At 48.0% G+C, this 20167-nt stretch overlaps 1 protein-coding gene across 4 annotated transcripts in view; it reads right to left on the bottom strand.

Annotated features, from left to right (window-relative positions):
- Nucleotides 1-20167, bottom strand: part of LOC119405335 (ELAV-like protein 3) — a 198153-nt gene that overhangs the window by 31714 nt on the left and 146272 nt on the right. For 2 of the 4 annotated variants that reach the window (XM_037672168.2, XM_037672171.2), the window contains exons 3-4: nucleotides 10382-10405; nucleotides 2683-2786 (exon numbers count right to left, since the gene is read on the bottom strand). In XM_037672168.2, the coding sequence (XP_037528096.1) occupies nucleotides 2683-2786; nucleotides 10382-10405 (128 nt within the window). The remainder of the gene's footprint in view (nucleotides 1-2682; nucleotides 2787-10381; nucleotides 10406-20167) is intronic. The other 2 variants (XM_037672169.2, XM_037672170.2) reach the window with 2 other exon arrangements.

Below are 20167 nucleotides of genomic sequence, written 5' to 3'. Positions count from 1 at the left end.
GCCCGTACGCAGCTTTCGTTTGCACACAGAGCGTACGACGCGCGCTGCGATGTTATTCATTTGGTCTTTATACGGAACATGACGGCGACGGCAGAAATTCGTCTCTAGTGTTTTATATAATCGCTGTCACAATAAAATTCGTCCATGTTAAGAGATCGAACCTTGGATCGACGTCCTTACTACGCGCTAGCTTAGAGCTATGCGAGAAACTATTCGTCCCTAAACAGGGACATTCAGTCAACGGGGGAAGAGGGAAGGCAGAGACAGCGCGGTTTGAATAGAGAACTCGAATCAGACGGTATACATACGCCAGAGAAGGAAAGCTAAAGAACCAAAAGACAGGAAACGGGAAAAATACATAAAGGGGAGACTGGTCTCGTCCCATCACGTGAACCCCCGGTGACAAACGGCGCCGGCCGCTAGCTGAAGCTCCGGGTTTCGGCGGCAGCCGACGTAATGGCGCGGAAAAAAAAGGATGGAGCTTCGTCAGAGACGGCAGGAAAGGACGAATGGCGTGTAGTCGTGCAGGAGACGAAACACACGAAGAAATTGAAGAAGAAGGAATAGAGAAAGAACGTGTGCACAACTGGGCACGCAAAGAAAGAAAGAAAAGAAAGAAAGAAGGAAAGAAAGAAACAAACAAAGAAAGAAACAAAGAAACAAGGAAAGAAAGAAAGAAACAAAGAAACAAAGAAAGAAAGAAAGAAAGAAAGAAAGAAAGAAAGAAAGAAAGAAAGAAAGAAAGAAAGAAAGAAAGAAAGAAAGAAAGAAAGAAAGAAAGAAAGAAAGAAAACTGCGAATCTGTCGCACTCCATCCTCAGTCGTCGGCGAGTGAGCGCTCTTTTTGTCTCGGCTAGTGGGCGTCCCTCCTTTTTTTTTTTCCTTTCATGGCCGCGGGGCGGCTCATTAGGTATTAAGCCGGGCGGTTTCCCATTCGCCGTCGCTCCGCGCACTTTGCGAGAGAAATGTGCTCGAGGATCGCCATGCATACGTAAGGGAGAGAGGGGGGCAGGCCTAACGGCGACGTGCGAGACAGTCGATGCCTGTCTCTCAAGAAGGGCGTTCTGCGAGTGATTGCCCAATGGCTTCTTCCAGCAGCACTACGGCGTTAAGTGCACTCGGGGTTTGAGGCGTTTTCCGCTCCTATCGGCGCTCACCAGTCGCGAACAGGCTGTCGGTAAAAAGAAGCGGGCATCGCGAATTTCGCAATGTAACCGCGATGTTGTGCACGCTCTACACGGTCTGTTTTAAGACTTCTTTACCGATGGCTTTCGGTGCCTCGCCATATTCGGCTTCAGCCTTGCCACTTTGTATCTTCGCCTGAACGAACAGTGCCACGCTAGACGCATACACACGGAAACGGTTGGTTTGGCGCATTCGACGTTTCACGAAGTCATTAATTTTATCGCGATATACAAAAATAAGAAAACATTCGTTTGACAGCCTAAGGTGGTGGCGCCCATGTGTCTTACGCAAAATCGTCTGTATTTGTCGGTGATTTCTACTTTCGTTACCCTATGTGCCACTTCGCGGCTCCCAAGAGGCCATGCGGCATTTATCCAGGATTTCCAAAGCATTTGCATTAAGTAACAACAGCGGGCACGGTTACGGCAGCGCCACAAATAGACTGCTCTGTGGACTGCGCACCTATAATAATGACCAACGTTCGATTATAACGGCGTAGGCGTTTGTAATAATGAGCAAATTGAAGGAAAAGTAGACAGAATGAGACGTGTGTCCTTTTTTTTATAAACACCCTTCCTCAGAAAACTTCCAGAGCATTTTTTTATGGTTTAACTTCTGAGTTTGCAATACTAAAAAGCAGCAAATGTTGCTTTCATGTTACCTGGTATGTGTTCATAATTGACATCGCCTTGGCCATGTTTACGCTCTAACCCGCTAGGTGTCAGGGCTGCACTTAGCTACGCACTGCTCGGGTTGTGTCGAATTAGTTAAGGTGACACAATGGTTGCTGAATGTGAGCGAAGAGTGAACATCAGATCTGCGTTAAGCTCGGGAACACACCCCTGGTGAAATGCGGAACATGCTTAAGCAAGCATACGCAGGCGAGAAACATTTAAGAAGTCGTGCTTTCGAGTGTCCCGAAAGGTTTTGTGAAGGCGGAGAGTGAGTGCAAAACGATCCCAGAGCATCGAAGCACCGCAGTTACAGATTTCCCTGCTTGCTTCCAAGACACCCATAAACGTTGGAAATTGTTTTAAAGACAGCTAAGTGGACTACTTTGGCAGGAGCTAGGATCATTACTTGGTAAGTACCATTTTATATTTTTTACGACCTTTGACCTGGAACTTTTCGGACAAGGTTGTGTACATAAGAAGCTGCGCTTCTGGTCTATACTTACGCTCCACCATGGGCTCTGCGCTCATACTTGCGTCGTGAATTTTTTTTTTCTTTGAATACAGCCACGAAAAGGCCCCGCATCGTTGCACTTACGGTTTAGGCTTGAAGCCAAGTCGGCGAACAAATACGAATTATCCGGCATGTCAGCAGCTTCGTCTGCCTCTGCGGGCGAGTTATTGCAGACCACGCAACTATCTAGACAAGTCCGGTCCATAAAAATTGTTACGCTTGGGTGTAACGAATGTCGGTGCGCTTGTAACTAGTGCACATAAAGTCAGCTTTATATAGTCCAGAGACAGAGACGAGTGTAGTGTGGCTCACCTTTATGGTCTTGTTCTGTAATCGCAGTCCGTTCAGCGTGTTGATTGCTTTCTCGGCATCCTCGGGCCGGACGTAGTTCACGAAGCCATAGCCTAGGCTTTGACCTGCGAGAACGCACAAAAAGGTGCGCGCCACGTGAGCACGACAAAAAAAAATAAGACGCCAGACACCTGAGTGACAAGAAGGCACGAGGGCAAACGCTCAGACTATAGCCTCGAATATTTGGCCTCTAGACTTCAATGCGATAGCGTTAAATAGTTGGCTTCGCAGAAATTCCGGTTTCGGCTTCGGTGTCGTTGCTTGAGAGCGAAAAATCGGCACTTTCCGTGGCCGAAAAAGTCAGAAAGATGCAAATGTATCAACTTTGATTCAGTGAGACTCGAACCCAGGCCTTCTGCGTGGCAAGCAGGTGTTCCACCACAGAGCCATGTCATTGCTTGAAACAGCTTCGAAAAAAAAACACTGTATGAATGTGTTGTAGTGGGAGGAGTCTCCTTAACGCGTGTAATATTGACGCGCAGAACCGCGCCAAGCCTCAAAGCATGTGAAGTGCGCAACGAATGGGTGTTTTAAAGGCCAACCCATTAGAACGTACTCAGACATATTTAATCATCATCATCCGCAAAAGCATGAACCAAGTGAACAGCTCCGTGGGTTGGCATGTTGCCTTATAGACGCATAGTAGGCCCTTCGCTGACTCGCAAAATGAAGAATTATGGCGTAGTGGGCACTTCGCAACTGCACTTGAAGTAGGCATTCTAGGATACTTTGAAACGGCCAATGCTACGCGCACAGACATTCGCTTCTTTGCGCCACCTTTTAGACATGTACCAAGAACCGAAGCTAGACTATAGCACTTGAAAAGGCGATGCGTACGGGGCATGATTATGCCATCGTGTTGTACTCTTGAAGGCGAAGCCCAAGCACCCTCCAAGTATTTATGCCTCTCGAAAGCTCTCTAGAATCTGTTATGACAGCTGTTGTATGAACGAGAGTAGGATAATTTTTTCGAGGGGCTCGTTTATTTCTAAGCACGACCAAATGAATAGAACGGACAATTCGGCCAGAGAAAGCATAGATTTAATTGTGGTTTAACTGTAGTGTACTAATCCTGACGTAAATTGAAATGAATCTAAGTGCACGAAAAGTCGCCCATACCATCGGCGGCACCTGAAGCCACCGACGTCCACTTCAATTTCTTTCAACTTACGTCACAATTAGTACACTACAGTTAAAACACAGCAATGAACGCGCTCTATGTTTTTCCCTGGCTTAATTGTCTGTTCGATTCATTTAGTTGAAAGCTATTGTAGTATATTTTGTCTTTTCTTCATGTTTTCTAGCATGTTAAGAAGTGAGTATCATCTATTTTATTGCCGCATTATCTGAGCAATGTTAACCACCTGTGCAAATATTTTCTTGCTTTTTCATATATAGTATGGTAACTCTGTTCAGTATATTATACAAGGTGTCTCGTGTGCTTTACTATGCAGCCATACTGTACTAAAAGGACTCAGGTTGCCTCAAACCGGGTTTGTATGTTTTGCCCCCCCCCCCCTCAATCCTCCTCCATTTACCGCTATTTTGCATCACGCGACGCTGCTTTTCGGCCATTTCTTGTGCTTTCAAGAAATGGCCGTGTGAGAAGAAACAGCTATTTCTTGTGTTTTCACGACCGTGTGAAAATGACCAACCGGTAGACCTAACATTCATCACTAGGAACGGAAACGCTACATACAGCGAAAACGAAAATCTCTTCGTACGCGCAAAGACAAACAAAGAAAAAACAGAAAGCCCTTCCACTTTTTTGTGAGTCCTGACCTGCCAGATATACAATATACCGGTGCCACACGAGCGCTTTCGATCGCGACGAGGGCCGATGTCGATCGGACTTCTTGATCGTGATCAACAAGTTTATCCCTGCTACACGGTACAGCCTAATCCGGATCGAGTTTGGTGCAGACGTCAGCCAAATCGCGATGACGAAGCCAGATCGAGCGTGATCGCGATTAAACGTGACCGTGTGACGCCAGTATGACTCCCTTTAAAACGCGCGTTACTGATCTTTTAGAAATAGGTACGTCCCGCGACTCTACGAAGAGAATATAATTATCTTCAAAGAGTGGTAACGTGTCTCTTTAAAAAGATATATAGGTCGCAAGTGAGTACTAAAAAAATCTACCTAAAGCGACCCAGACGCAAGACTTAAGGTTCTGAAAGTCCAACTCACACCGGTTCTTGGGTAAACTTGGGCAAATTGGATAAACCTGTGTGGGCCTGGGTTAACTGCGGGTAAACAGTGCTATTTGAAGTTCTATATATGGAGGCGAAGTCGCGGATGAAGCGGCGAAAATACGACGCCAGCCCGAGAAAACTTCGTAACTGCTTTTGATTTTCAGGGCGAGGAAAGCATGTAACGGCATTCACCTTGTCAGGATCGGGACGAACACCATCTTTGCTAACAAGGTGGCCCAATACGATGATGCTCTTTCTGGCAAAATGACATTTTTTTGTATTGAGTTGAAGCCCAGCGTTAGAAATGCACGTCAAAACTTCGTCCAATCGCTCGAGATGCTGGCGGAAAGTGGAAGAAAAAATAACGATGTCATCAAGATAACATAAGCAGGTCTTCCACTTCAGGCCACGAAGAACAGTGTCGATCATGCGCTCAAACGTTGCCGGAGCGTTGCATAAACCGAAGGGCATTACATTGAACTCATAGAGGCCATCGGGTGTTGCAAAGGCCGTCTTGTCCTTGTCCACTTCATGCATAGGTATTTGCCAATACCCTCATCGAAGATCAAGGCTTGAGAAATATTCAGCGCCCTGAAGGGAGTCGAGGGCATCGTCAATTCGCGGCATCGGATATACATCTTTGCGCGTGATCTTATTGAGAGCTCGATAATCGACGCAAAATCGTACCGAGCCGTCCTTCTTCCGGACGAGCACAACAGGCGACGACCAAGAACTGGACGATGGCCGAATGATGTCGCGTTTCAGCATGTCAGCGACGTTGTCCTCGATGATTTTACGCTCTGCAGAGGAGACGCGGTATGGTCGGCGGCGCACAATGGAATTGCCCTCGGTTTCAATGCGGTGCACGGCGACGGATGTGCGACCCAAAAGCTTGGAGTGGATGTCAAAAGAAGCACTGTGCTTTCGAAGTAGTGCTAAGAGATCTTCCTTTTGCGCCGCAGGGAGATCAGGGTTGATGGTGGCTGTTAGAGCAGTGGTTGTCGCATGGTCGTTGATAGTAGTAGGCGACGGTGGTGGATCTGTGTGAAGAGGCATCAGGGCAAGAGGTTCTGTGTCAGCAAAGCAGGCCACAACGCTACCTTGGGGCAGGACAAGTGGTAAAGATGTAGGATTACGTGCAGTGACCAACGCTCTGCTGTCATGAAACCTGACCAAGCTAGGCGCAATGACAATTCCTCGGGATATCCAGCGATCGCATGGAGCGAGAAACACATCACCATTAACGATGGTATCGGACGTCAACGTCAGAACATTCTCGTCGCCAGGTGGAATGGAACAATCGACCGCCGTGAGGAAACACAGTTTGCGAACATCGTCATGAGATGAAAATTCCGTGTCCGTCATATGAACGACTCGCTGTTGGCAAGATATCACGGCCGACGCTGAGGAGAGAAAGTCCCATCCCAAAATTAGTGTGTGCGTACATGACGGCAGGACGAGAAACTGAATGTGATGAAGTATGCCGTCGATGAAAACTCGCGCTGTGCACACACCAATAGGCCGAACAAGAACTGCATTGGCACACCGAAGGGGAGGGCCAGTATACGGGGTTTTTACCTTTCGCAAGCGAGAGCACAGTTCGATACTAATAACGGAAAGTGCTGCCCCCGTGTCTACCAATGCTTCAGTCCATACACCTTCAGCACATACTAACAGTACATTTGAGGGCCGCTGCGGAGGAGTTTGACTTAGCCCGAACAATGCAGCTTCCCCTCCCAAAGCTGCAGAATTTAGTTTTCCGGGCGATGGCCCGGGGCCGAAGTAGCTGGTCGAAGGGGAGATGAGGAGCGGCGCATGGGTGATGGAGAGCGGCGACGCGGAAAACGGGAAGCAGCGGCTCCGTTGAGGCTCTGCGGAGATGCAGAACGACGTTCGTAAGCTTGGTAGGGGCGACTGTATTGTGAAACCGGAGCGGGAAACTCGTCTCGTTCATGGTAGTCGTAACCCCGTCTTTCGTCCTGTTGACGGCGTCGGCAAAACCGGGAAATATGTCCACGGACTCCACAGTAGTAACATACTGGTCTAGGTGGGCGCCAGGCGTTGGGAGAGGGAAGCGACGCTCGTGGTGACAAAGCATTCACGGAACCGTGCATTGTGGGCGCGTGGGGTGGTATCTGTTGAGGAGGCGCTAGGGCCGCAACCTGGGCGTAAGTTGGTGTCGGTACGGGGTCGTGCCTGGGAATTTCCGTACACCTCATGGCAACAAGTTCTTCTCGGACGATGTTGCGGAGGCTGCTGCCCGGAGATGTCGTACGGAGCTCAAGAGGGTAGGAAATAGCCTGTGCTTGGAGTTCCTCTCGTATGATGGAACGAATCAAGCTGCGCAGCTCGGTGTCAGTGGTTGTGCTCAGATGAGACGTGTCAGGCTGCAAACGGAGCAGATGGAGCTCATCAAGGCGCTGACACGTGGCGACGATTTCCGAGACGGTGGTCGGGTTCTGCACTGCAAGGGCGTTGAATGCCGTAGCGCCAATTCCTTTGAGCAGGTGGCGCACCCTGTCCGTCTCCGTCATTGAGCTGTTCACGCGGCGACAAAGGGCGAGGACGTCTTCTATGTAAGAAGTGTATGACTCGCCGGTTTGCTGGACACGCTCCGCTAATTTCTTTTTCGCGATGTCGGAGCGGATTGAAGGGTTCGCGAAAATTTGTCGTAGCTGGCGCTTAAAGGAGGTCCAATCGACGAAGTCCAACTCGTGGTTGAAAAAACCAAGTCTTGGCTACACCCGTCAGGTAGAAGGCGACACGAGTAAGTTTTGCAGGGTCGTCCCAGTGGTTGAGTGCACTGACGCGGTCGTACTGCTCCAGCCAGTCTTCGACGTCGTCCCCACGAAGGCCAGCGAACACCGGTGGATCCTTCTGAGGGGTGGTAACCAAGCAGGAAGGGGTTCCTGACGGGGCAGGTGTCGTGGATGGTCCAGCGTTGGAGTTCTCGTCGTGCGACATTGCCGACGTCTCCGAGTTCAAACGGCGACCTGAACGGAGCTCCAGGGGTGTAGTGAAGTGGAAGGCGTAGCGCCACCGGTAGAGCCAGAGGACTGAGGAATCGTACAGCACAATCCACCACTTGTGAGACGACGGTCAAGCCGAAAGACTCTTCTTTATTTATATCGAGCCTGAGCCCCGCCACTCAGACCCAAGTGGTGATGATGAGTATTTACAGGTGAGAGGATGAAGCATATGAATAATGCTCACAATATGTAGTTCTCGCAAACTTTGGGTACTTACGTTCGTGTTCTTTAGCTTAGCGAGATCCGTGCAATCGGTTTATGAGATGTAATTGGCGTTTATGCTAATTTCTACTAATTGTAAGACTCGAACTTTTAACCTATGACGTACCTTAACGTGTATTGTATCGTATATAACCCTTAACTTAGCCCATATCATCCCTTTGACATACGTTTTGATTTTTATCAGGGTTTTCGGACAACTCGCACCGGCGCTAGACAGGGTGGTCTGGAAAATAGCAAAGAGTGTCACTCACTGCTTGCGCCACTAAAAAAAAACAGTTGAATAACACTAGTTTCTTTTTAGTGTGTAGCTTATCTAAACGTAAGGCACATTGAACGTAACTGTGGGGATGTGGCAGCGCATTCATGATTTCATTTATTGGTACCTGGGCGCATAGCTCTTACTTTGCCCAGTGAAACGTTTCTTTCACGACCACGAGAACGTTACCGTCAAGCATACTACAACGTGCAGGAGGAATACACATTGAACTTGTCATCGTTTCCCGACACTACACTAACAGAACTAAAGACACTAAATGTTCACCAAGAGAAGCTAGACATGTGCAATTAAGAAAGAAATAACAATTAAACAGCCGAACAAGAAAAAGTATTACAGAATTAACTCAGAAAGAGAGTAAAAACTGTAGCATTAAAGAATTGCTTGCCCCATGTTTGTATAAGGCTGCAATGGGCAAAACTAAAGACAATAGACACGTGGCAACGAACAATGTAGCGTATCTCGTGCCAAGTTCAGCAGTATCAAAACAATGTGTGTAGACATGAAGAAAAAAATTATGAACGGGTGGAGTCGCTAGAGCCAATGTTCCGACAAGTGGTCCATAGTCATCTTGAAGGCAGAAACAGCCTTGTGTTGCTGTATCACTTCCTTGAAGAAGACAATACCCCTTGTCGAAACAGTGGCTCTAGCGACACTCCCTTTCAACGATTTTTAAAGACGATAGTCTTTCTTGGGGAACTTAAACGAAGGAATTTTGGTCTGTCTTTCTGTCTGTCTGTCTTTCTGTTTGTCGGCACGTCCCTCGATTCAGCCACTCGGCCAAAGTTGAACCACTTGCCCAAGGGCCAGGTATCTCGAACGGCTCACTAGGTTCATACTTGTGTACATTGTCGATCAAAAAGCAAACATTACGCATATCTGAGGCACAACATCACTAGATAAGCATTAGGTGGTGTGTTCCTTTAATAGAAAATGCATACATACGTAATTCTAAAGACCCTAGTTTCTTAAGCTGCGCTGAAATTGTGTATGCGCGTTAAACTTGACTTTCTCCGTGCCCTCTGAACGAGCTGTTGTGTTTCGGTTTCGTTTCTGTATTGCACTGTACGAATGCCAAGGGGCCATAGAGAAATTTTCTTTCTCTATGATGGGGCGCCGCTCTGGCATTCCTGTTTTAGCCAGGCGACGTGTAAATAAAAGAGTGTGTGTGGAGAGTACTCTTTGAGTGCGGACGTTTCTTCTGCTTCGGAGCTTCGCGCCAAACCGCGTGTTCGGGCTGGCTGGCGTCCCCGCCGGTCGCGTTGGTCACCGCCGGTCTTCGCCTGCTGCTGCGCCGGGACTACCAGCCCGCAACAGAGCATTCACGTCTTTCTGTTTGTCTGTCTGTCACCCGATTCAGCCGCCCGGCCAAAGTTTAACCACTTGCGGAATGCCCAGCCATCTTGAACTGGTACCGCCATTCATACTTGGGAACATAGTCGATCAAAAAGCAAATGTTACGCATATCTGAGGCGCTACATCAATATATACGTATTAGATGGTGTGTTCCTTTACTAGAAAATAAATCGATACGTAATTCCAAAGACCGCAGTGTTTCTTAGGCTGCGTGGAAAATGTTAGTATTTTCCGGGCTGCGCTGCAAATGCGACGCTATGAGCCAGATGCGGCGATTCAACATAGAGGAGGAGGACACATGTAGTACGGCAGGCAGACGACTATCGTCTTTCGGCGACATTTGCAGCGAAGCACGCAGATACGCGGCCAATTTTTTTTTCATCTCCTAGCAGCTAGATGCTGCGTCACGTGACCTAAAGAGTGTGCAGTTATAGCGTAGTGAAATGCTGTCCGGAGCCCGTCGAAGAAACTACGTGGCGCTGTAACAAAACAAGGTAAACAAAACGAGGTGCATGTTTTAAAACTCAACAAAAGTGTTCAAAAGCAGTGGGTACAAAACAAACAAACAAAAATTACTACATACGGATCGGTGGTGAGGTGCCTTCTTCTAGAGTAACCGGAACCAAGGCGGAAGCGAATCACCATATCGGGGGCGGGTTTTTTGGGGGGTGCGAAGACGGGACCCGGGTTCGTGGTTTCGGTTTGGGAGAGACAGCGTCCAAAGGAGCGTTGAAGAAGGACATCGCAGAGAAGACGAGGTGAGGTTTAAAAACAAAGCCGAGAAAAAGGGGAACCCAGGTGAATTTTAGTCGAAGTGCGGAAGCGTTAAGGAGCGTGTGAGAATGCAGCCAGTGTTAGTGCGGACGTCGGTGAAATGGGTTTGTTCGAAAGAAAGATGGTGCAATTTTTTGTGAGAATAGAAAGAAATGGTCAAACCAAGCATGCAAGGCGTAAGAGAAAGGGCGGGGAAAAGGGCGACGAAATATCCGAGGTTTTTAGTGAAGCGACAGGAAGTGCGTTAAGACGGCATGCGATGAAAAGTTGCGTCGTAAAGATTTCAGTGATGGGTGGGGCGTAAGGAAACAGAAAAGTCGTTCCCGAAAACAAAGAAACAGGGTTATTTAGTGTTATGGCAAGTTGCAGAATGGGGAAAAAAGAAATGGGTTGGGGAGTTGGGAGGGAAAAAAGAAGAAAACATAACGGATTAGAACGCAAGGAAGACACTCCCAAAAACTTAATGTACACTTCAGAAATGCATCAAATAACACAAAAAACAACCGAAACAAGCAAACATGGTGAACGCGGATAGCGTTTTGAGCAACACAAAGATAAAAAATATAAACAACAGCAGCGATTCTTTCCCAGAATGAATTAACCCTTTCATGCAGATACGCTTTGGAGACGCTCATTAGGGAATAATGAGGACGCATTTAATGCGACGCCCAAGCTCATTCATAGACATGAAGGGACGCGCGTATATTAAGCAGTAGGGTGGCGCTTAAAAAATGAATTATTAATCAACCCGCCAGCGCTATCGCCGAGATTAAGAGAAGGAATTGCCTTGTCAGGCCGACACAGGATGAGCATAAATTAAGAGGATTTTCTTTTTTTTTTTCATACGCGACAGGAGATACAGTTGCGGTAAGTTAGTTCACTAAAGCCGAAGCTACTCTCGGTCGTTATAGGTCGGTCTCTAATTTATTTAAATGCTAATGAGACTCACAATGCTGCGCCGAGATAATTAGCGTTTTTTATAAACATTACATTTAATACGCGCGCCACGCAAGTGACTACATTAAGTATACATCGCTGCAAACGAGAGAAGCGGCAACTCTACGAGCAACTTATTATTCCGATGTGAAAAACAAACAAAAACAACACGAGCGTTTGATAATATTAGAGTTTTCGCACACGGCCCCCAAAGCGCAGGCGCCCCAAGCTATTGCGTTTTGTTGTACACCGGCTGGCGAAGAGAAGAACGCAAGATGCGTACAAAAGAAAAGATTTTTAGAGGTGGGGCCCTCAAGCGGCTTGCGTACCCAGCGTTGCTTTGTACTCTACTTGTGGGTGGTTCACGAACAGAAGGCGGAGTGGGACCCAATGTCTTGTGGTGTCCCCCCCCCCTCCCCTCCCTAAAACTCTCTTATGCAAGAGCTTGGGGCCCCAACGACTTGACCACCGCAGTGCTAAAATTCTCTAGCATCTTGCAACAGGCAAGCATAAAAGTAGCGCTGTCGACTTAGTTATGCTCCGTGAACTTGCAACTGATTTATCAAGGAAGCCAATACCAAATAAAACAATGTGATTTCACAGTGCCCCGGGCATACCTGCACTTTGGTCAATGTCCCGCCTCAGTGACGGCATTTACGGCAACGACGACGCCGTGAACTGTTGCGGTAATGGGTAAATTCACAGACCGGTCACAACTGGTCTGTTAATTTTTACGTCTCTTTTTAGGTGGCATTTTCGCTATCTAGAGTGTCAATCTGGAATAACAGCTAAAGAAGGGCTTCCACAGCAGTGTGCCAATGACGCAGGCATGAAAGGAAAAATAAACGGAACCATAAAAGCAGAATACTTGAAGTAGAATACTTTAATGCTGTAAAAGCTCGGTCAAGGCAAATGTTGAAGGCGTCCCTCCAAACAAGGAAGAAGTTCAGGGGAGGTGGGAAGCTTGAATTGATGAGAAAACGTTGAACAGGGAACTTCGAGGGAACCAGGGAACTTCGAGTTCAGGGAATATTCAAGGAATGTCGCTCGCTACAGCGTAATTCCCATGTTCAACGATTATTCGTCCAGATGTGCCTCAAGTTTCACAAGCGAGCAAGTTGACCCAACAATCGCTGTAAATTTTGGAATCCCCATTTCGTTCCATACTTTAAGAAACAAATTGCAGTCTCGTTTTGACAATAGCAACAAAAAATAGACGAAATAAGTAGTAGTTTAGCGAACCGGCATATAATGCGGCGAACACACAAAATAAAAAGGAAACGCTGAAAAAAAGGACTCGGCACATTGTCCACTTTTGAAATGAAATTCAGTACTTTATGGCGCTGGAACAGTACGCTATGGCAACAGATTTTTTTTCATATCAGCTCTTTTCTTGCGTGATAGGATTTTTGTTTTTGTTTTTTCGGAAATAGAGCCAACTTTTCACGAGGACCAGCACCCTGGGCGCAAGCGTAACTATCCTGCTGACTCAGTCTCAACTTCGGGCGGTGCTGTGGTGGCCACAATTTTCGCGAGTCATCAGCGCAGGGCCGCGCGAAGTGGCGTCCGCGACAGTCTTGCTGAGTAAGCGCTGGCGACAGTCGCCACCACACAGCTCCCAACAAGCTGAAGGCGGTAACACAATTAGGGCCACGCTCTTCTAGAGACCGTAGTGTGTGTGTGTGTGTGTGTGTGTGTGTGTGTGTGTGTGTGTGTGTGTGTGTGTGTGTGTGTGTGTGTGTGTGTGTGTGTGTGTGTGTGTGTGTGTGTGTGTGTGTGTGTGTGTGTGTGTGTGTGTGTGTGTGTGTGTGTGTGTGCGTGCGTGTGTGTGCGTGTGCGTGTGCGCGCGCGCGCGCCACTGTGAGAAGGCGGCAGTTCGGAGCCCGCATGGGTTTAGCGGTATTGCTAGATATGGCCGCATCGGTCAGGTTGATTAAATGAAGGAACGTACACTTTATTGTAAAATCAATGAGATTCGAGTCCGGCGTCTTTTTAGTGGGCCTGGGGACCCACCGCGGACGCGCTTCCGAGACCTTGTCTCGAAGCGGCTTCCTCGGCACGCTGGCCGGCCCAGAGTTGTGCTGTCAGGTTCGAACTGAGCAGTGAAATTACTTTTTTTTAAAGAAAGCTGAAAACTACAACATTCGTCCATTGACTTACTTGCGCTTCTTTCCTCTAAAACTGTGTGCTAGCTCCTTCCTTATCGAAAATGCTGTGTCACGCTGGTAGTGCGTACGTACACCGCTCGCGATCTGAAACACCGGGTGTCTTCGCACTCGCAAACAGACTGTCCGTGCGTCGAAACGTTGTTTCGAGCTGCATTCCTCATTCGACTATTTTTTTTTATAGCATACGGTGTTATCAGCTCACAACAGCCGATTTTGGTGGCGTAGTTGTCTGCCGCCGGTTTCCGTCGCACCTATCGCGTACATTCATCAAAAAAAAAGAGCAAGACAGGCTTCGAGGGGGATATGGCAGCTTTCACGGGGTCTCTGCCGGCATAACTGACGGCGGGGAGGCACTGTGCGGTACGGGAGCGACGAGGCGCCTTTTAATTAAGGCGGCGAAGTGGAAGCCGAACCCAGGCGATCTCCGTGGCAAGGAAGTGCTCTACCACGAAGCCACGTCAGTGCTCAAATATTTTTCCGAAAAGAACCCTACACAAGAGTATGCATGGCGAGGAAATGTGTGAACAGGTACAGTATCACATGACAGAAGAGTACAATCGTATCAGGGGTCCCACCGATGGAATTGCGAAACGATTGGGTGGTTTAAGGCTTCCCACCCAATATAAAGGGCTCAGCCATAACACTTCATCATCATCACCATCACTACCATCATGTACCACAACATTTAAGTATGAAGCTACGAAGGTGCGCATGTTGCCTTAAAAATGTCTTGTGCGTGCATCGCTACTTCCTAAAAGAAGGGCTATTTATTGCCAAGTGGGTACTACGCAACTGTACTTGCAGGAGGCACCCTAAAAGACTTTAGAGCGGGCTCTATGAAGGCAACTGCGCAAGCTTGCGTTGTGACTGTGCTCTGGGCATTACGCGCAAGCCTGCCGTTCTTTTCATCACTTGTCATTCGTCCTATATGCTCGGTATTGAATTCCATTTTTTTTACGAAACTTGACGCTTTGTACACCAGCAGCTTCACTATTTTTTATACAATACAAGCAGGTTCATAGGACAAACGGTACTGCCAGGTCATAAATAGCCCCCGGACCTCGCATCTTACTACAGTGAGCGGCCGAGATTTCCGGAATCGAAGCCGCAGCAGGAGCACACGCTGACTTTAATGAGGCGGCTACGGCGCAGTCCAATGGCCGTGAACTGAAACGAAGCCATATCCATAAGAGAGCCATATCCATATCCTCGTTCCTCGAAGCGATCAAATAACGCCGCGACCTCGCGGGGAAGGAGAATCCCGTTTTGCTCCCACAATCGGTCGCTTCGTCAGCCTTCACGGGGTCTCTCCCGACATAACTGACGGCGGGGACGCACGGTGCGTTACGGGAGCGACGAGGCACTTTTTAATTAAGGCGGCGAAGTGGAAGCCGAAGCGAAAAGGGGCCAACCGTAATGAAAACGCGCCACGAGCCTATACACAGACACACACAAAAAAAAATTCGGGAATTCGACCAACGAAGCCGGCCCCCATAATGGCGTGCGCGTTGCGCAAACTTGCTGACCCAGGGAGCCAGCAGTCGCGGATCTGTCGGGCCACGGGCGAGACGGGAAGTGGGGGTGGGGGGGGGGGGTCGTATCGTAGAGGGTCTGGCCCCGGGTTGCCTGCCGCCAAATGGAGACAAATTGCTTCGCTAATAACGAGCCCTGCGCGGACGCGGCTGCCGGCGAGCCTTTCTACAAAGTGCAGAGACTGGGGCGCAGGCTAACCGCCCGCAGCCGAGCGCGTCCCGGCGCATTTTAACAGGAGGTGTACAAACCTTTCTTGATCGAAGCGAGGATGGAAACAAGCGGACGGCTAAACTTAGGGCCCATGACTATAGTGCCTAGAATATATATTGTAGGCACTATACCCATGACAAATTATGTATTCTCCCAGTACTCGAAGACGAAAGCCATCTTTTTCTTTTTTTTTCCTCCCCCCCCCCTCCAAAGCTTTTCAGCACCTAACGTGGATTTGTAATGCCCCGAAGATCGGTGACATTCCAAGCTTTCTGCACCTCAGACGGTTTTGAACTTCTCCCGTGATGGGCCCCACCTTTGACCAAACGACGATATCCTGTGACGTCACCATGTCCCGTCACAAATTTTGGCGATCTGTGACTTCATCACATGGTGATCATCTTCTGCATCACTTCGTGTTGACGCCCACGGTCACTTTTCCCGTTTTTGATGAGGCATCTAAGGCTTTATCGTTAATAGGCTGACACAGGGCGGGGACTGTTAGTCGCGCTTTTAGATTTCCTGCTGCGAGTCGAAAGTTCGAGCATACTTTTTACAGTAATGTTCCAATAGACACCTGTGATGCATTTGAATAAATAAATAAATAAATAAATAAATAAATAAATAAATAAATAAATAAATAAATAAATAAATAAATAAATAAATAAATAGACGTCATTGTAGCAGCCGTCTTCGGGTACTAGCACGTAGAAACGCAGCGCTAAGAAAAAGCGTGACAGCAGGACAGGAGAGTCTACACGATGCTGTCTCAGTCATCTTGTGCATCTATTTAGTGAATTAAAGCATGCTTTTTACTACTACACTTTGCGTCCTCGGGGTCCCCTGACAACGAGCACAAACCTCACGTGTGACATCGGTAGAGCGGTCGCGGCTTGAGCTGGCACGTCTCTGTCGACCGCTGGTATTAGTGGTACTCGCAAAATATTGAGAACCGCAAAGTGCACGGCTTTAGTAACTGCCGCCCCCCCCCCCCCACCCTCAAACTGAGACGGACCGACCACTGACACCGGAAAAATAGCGATACTTATTGCGATACCCCGCATAACACCTTGCACTCAAACCTTGCATTCAAACGGTACGGGAGTGGCCACAATGACGTCATACGCCAATGACGTCATACGAGACTTTTCGGCTCAGATCACGTGACGCCGAGCTGTCGCTGTGCGAACAGACCCTGCCCAGCAGTAAACGCGCGCCCTGGGCCAAGCGACAAATGGACACGTGAAGAACGTATTTTGTGAAAAATTGTTACCGTCAAAAAAAGCACCGCTATACGCGCGCCATAAAATGGTACAATGACGTCATAGTAGCCACCTTTTCCGGACCCCAACACAAGGAGGAGCCGCGTCTGTGACGTCATATGAAAGTTACATGCATACGTGGGGATTCTGGGATACCCTGATAAGTTTTCACCGCATAGCGGTCGCGTGTCCCGTAAACCGGCTTTTCCACGCGCCAAGCCGAGGTCAGCGTAGCCGCACCGCATTGCGAGAGATGGCGCGCACAACGGTGCGATTCCTCAGGGCGCGAGGCTTACTGCTATCTCTTCCTCGGCTTCGTTTCGCACGGTACCCCATGAAAATGAAGTTACTGCCCATTCGTGCAAGCCGGAACGCTCCCTCTAAACGAAATCTGCCAAACGAAATCTTCTAAACGCAGCAAGTGACAACGCAAACCAAGCGCGAGAATATTTTTACCTGATTTCAAAACCAGCTCGTTAAGTGTGCCATACCTTAAAAGAAGCTCAGAAACCTTGCGAGACATAGCATTTCAGCCAACTTGACCACAACGATGCCAAAGTACACTTGTTAAGAAAACCATCCTTTCTGACCCGTTTTATGGCGGAGCGGTATATAGTTGGGGCGAAGCCAAAATTCGTCCGTCCTATCAGCGCAGAAACTCCTAGCCCGATGTGCTACGGAAATTGGGCAAACTCCGTTAGACCCATCAATAGTCCACTAAAAATGAACAAAGGAACACACGGGCGGCAAACAACAATTAAGATTTTTGGAGAGACATCATCGATAATTGAAAAGTATTTCAATAAATCGTCGGGAATAATACAGAGATAAACGTCAGGGGCCCACGTTTCAGCTTCCTTGGTTAATCATCTGTACGCAGTGCTTGGGCCGTATTCTTTTTTTTTATTATTCAACAAGATTAGATGTAACCCCACGTACAACCTTAGAACTACCACTAATTCTTGCACGCTACGTGCTTTCGCGAATCAAACGCATGGCTGTATAATTTAACTACAGCAAAGCGCGTTTAGGAGCAACAATGCTTCGCAAAAAAAAAGAAAACGAAAAAGAAAAGAGCGCACGACACGGACGAAAGTTGATTAACAAAAATCGTACCCATTCGCTAGATAGCAAAGCTGCGCCCACGGTATAACCAGACGAGGCATAACGCGAAATTGAATTTCCGGTGAAGCATGTTTACCATGTCTGAGCTGGAAGGAAGAAGCCCTTCCGGGGATCGGAGAAGCGTTATTAATTTCACCGGCGTAAAAAAAAAAGAGGACCACGACCCGTATATCGGGAAGACCTACGCCGCATTCATCCCGGAAGCCGTAAGAAGGCTGGAATAGGGGCTACGAAAAGCAGCCCGAAAAAAAAAGAAAGAAAAAAAATCCTTTTCATGTCAGGAAAATAGGGGCGAGCGAAGCTTAGCGTCTGCGCGGCTCACCTACTGTTTTTCGTTCTTTATTTCTGTCGCATTGCGCAATGCTCCATCCGAACTTTTTTTTTTCCTTCTTCCATGCCGGGAACTGGACCTTCAGCCATTTGCTTAGCAACGAAACACTTCTGTATCTACCGGCAACAACGACAGTCGTGCGTGAAACAACGAAATGCAAAAAAAAAAAAATTAAAGGCAGCACTGAAACGTGGCGACGCGAAAGAGCAAGTGACCTCGATAAAAGATCAAAATTTCCATAGCAGAAACAGCTGATCGCCGACCAGCTTGCGATCGAGAGAGCGTCAGTTAATAGAAAACGGCGCACTCAAATAAGCGAGTGACCGGCGCACCAGCGAGGGTCGTGTTTGCTTTTCTGCACGGGAATCCCAGCACCCTCGCCGGGTACCTCACGAATGCTGCCGCCGCCAAAATCTTCCGACTCATAGAAGCTTCGCTTACAGCGCGACAACGAAAGCTGCTTGTACACAAAGGAGAGGGCAAAACGGAGAGAGAGGCGAAAACGTTTATTGGGCGGCCAGTAAGTGAATGTGGGAGGGGAAATAAACGTCAGGCCTACGCGGAAAGCGCTGCACAGTCACAGCAAAAGTTAGAAGGGCCGCATATCTGGAGCCCGTCGTAAACTCTCTTGGGGCTACTAATACACGTAGACCACCAAGTTACTCACTACGTCATGAATCCTAATTTTTGCGAAGGTGACAAGCACCCACTACGCCCTTATTCGTCATTCTGTGCAGAAGTGAGGTACAGCTACACATCTGTAAGGCATTATGTGCAATTTGTTGATGTGACGGCTGAAGACGATGAAGAATTATGGCTGATCCCTTTGTAATGGATTGGAAGCTTTTAAGGACCCACTAGAATTTTTTTCTTACCTCGCACAATAGCGGTTACGGACACCGACGGCGGCGGACAACTGCGGCACCAAAAACGGCGCTTGTGATCTCATAACAGCTTTCGCTGTAAATTTGGGGGCGACCCTAATAAATTTACGTGTATAGTTATTGACACTCGCTTCTCGCCGTTCCTGTGCACTGGTGTATTCCTTGGATTAAGCTTATGTTTCGTCGCACAGCCGAAGCGGATCTCGGAGGCCACGCAGAGGGAAGCGCGTGGTTGAGATCTGCCCCGCCAGGTGCCGCAATGATCGCTGCTGCTCACACGAAAAGCGGCTGCTCTTTCATTGAACTTATTCAAATGATTTTCCTTAATCATCGTGACAGTTATTTGGCCCATATGTTAAGTAAACTTATGCTGGGATATCGCATGCATCTAAAATAAGTCTTAACCGGAACTCGAACCAACGGTTTCGTACTAGCGTTATTTCTTAATAGTTTTTTCTGAAAACTTGGAATACCGGAAGTAAATGCTCGACCGGAAATGCTTGCATGAGAAATAAGATTGTCACTCGTTGCTCGTGCCGCTAAAAAATGGCGGTATAGGCGGTGACGGTGGGCGTGTTTACATGCGCCTATTTCCACGTTATGCACATAAACAATGATGTTAGTGACTTTGCAGAATTAGACAGGAAGCGACTGCGTGGAATATTCACCGAAGATATGAGGCGAGATGTGTAGCAAGCTGCGCGGAAGCCAGTTAATTATAGCCTTTCCCTAAGCGTTTAAGGAAATTTGCAGCACCTGAGCGTGCAACGTTATCACGGAACAAGAGAAGCGCCCGTTTGCTTGGAACATCGCGAGATGAGCTTTCTCAAAATCAACCTGCCAAAGGATCACTTTTTATCGCGCGTTTACTTAAACAAACGTGTTTTTCGCCACAACGAACTTGTGGGTAATTACTTTTGCTCAAGTACGCGGATACAATTGTCAACGTGTCACAGACATGCCTAAAGTAAAATTTCAATTGGTTCATCATTTTCCTGGGGTCAAGCTTGGTGGAGAGAGAGAGAGAACAACTGTATGAAAATGCCTGCAGAGACGATGGGGCTCGCTTTACGCAGGTAAAGCTTGGTAATGAGAAAAATCCTCCACACTGATCAGCGTGCCCCCTCAGCCGCCTTGTCGTCTAAA

This window comes from Rhipicephalus sanguineus, chromosome 9 (assembly GCF_013339695.2).
Source record: "Rhipicephalus sanguineus isolate Rsan-2018 chromosome 9, BIME_Rsan_1.4, whole genome shotgun sequence".
NCBI classification, from domain to species: domain Eukaryota; kingdom Metazoa; phylum Arthropoda; class Arachnida; order Ixodida; family Ixodidae; genus Rhipicephalus; species Rhipicephalus sanguineus.
This window is presented reverse-complemented; position numbering and strand designations above follow the sequence as displayed.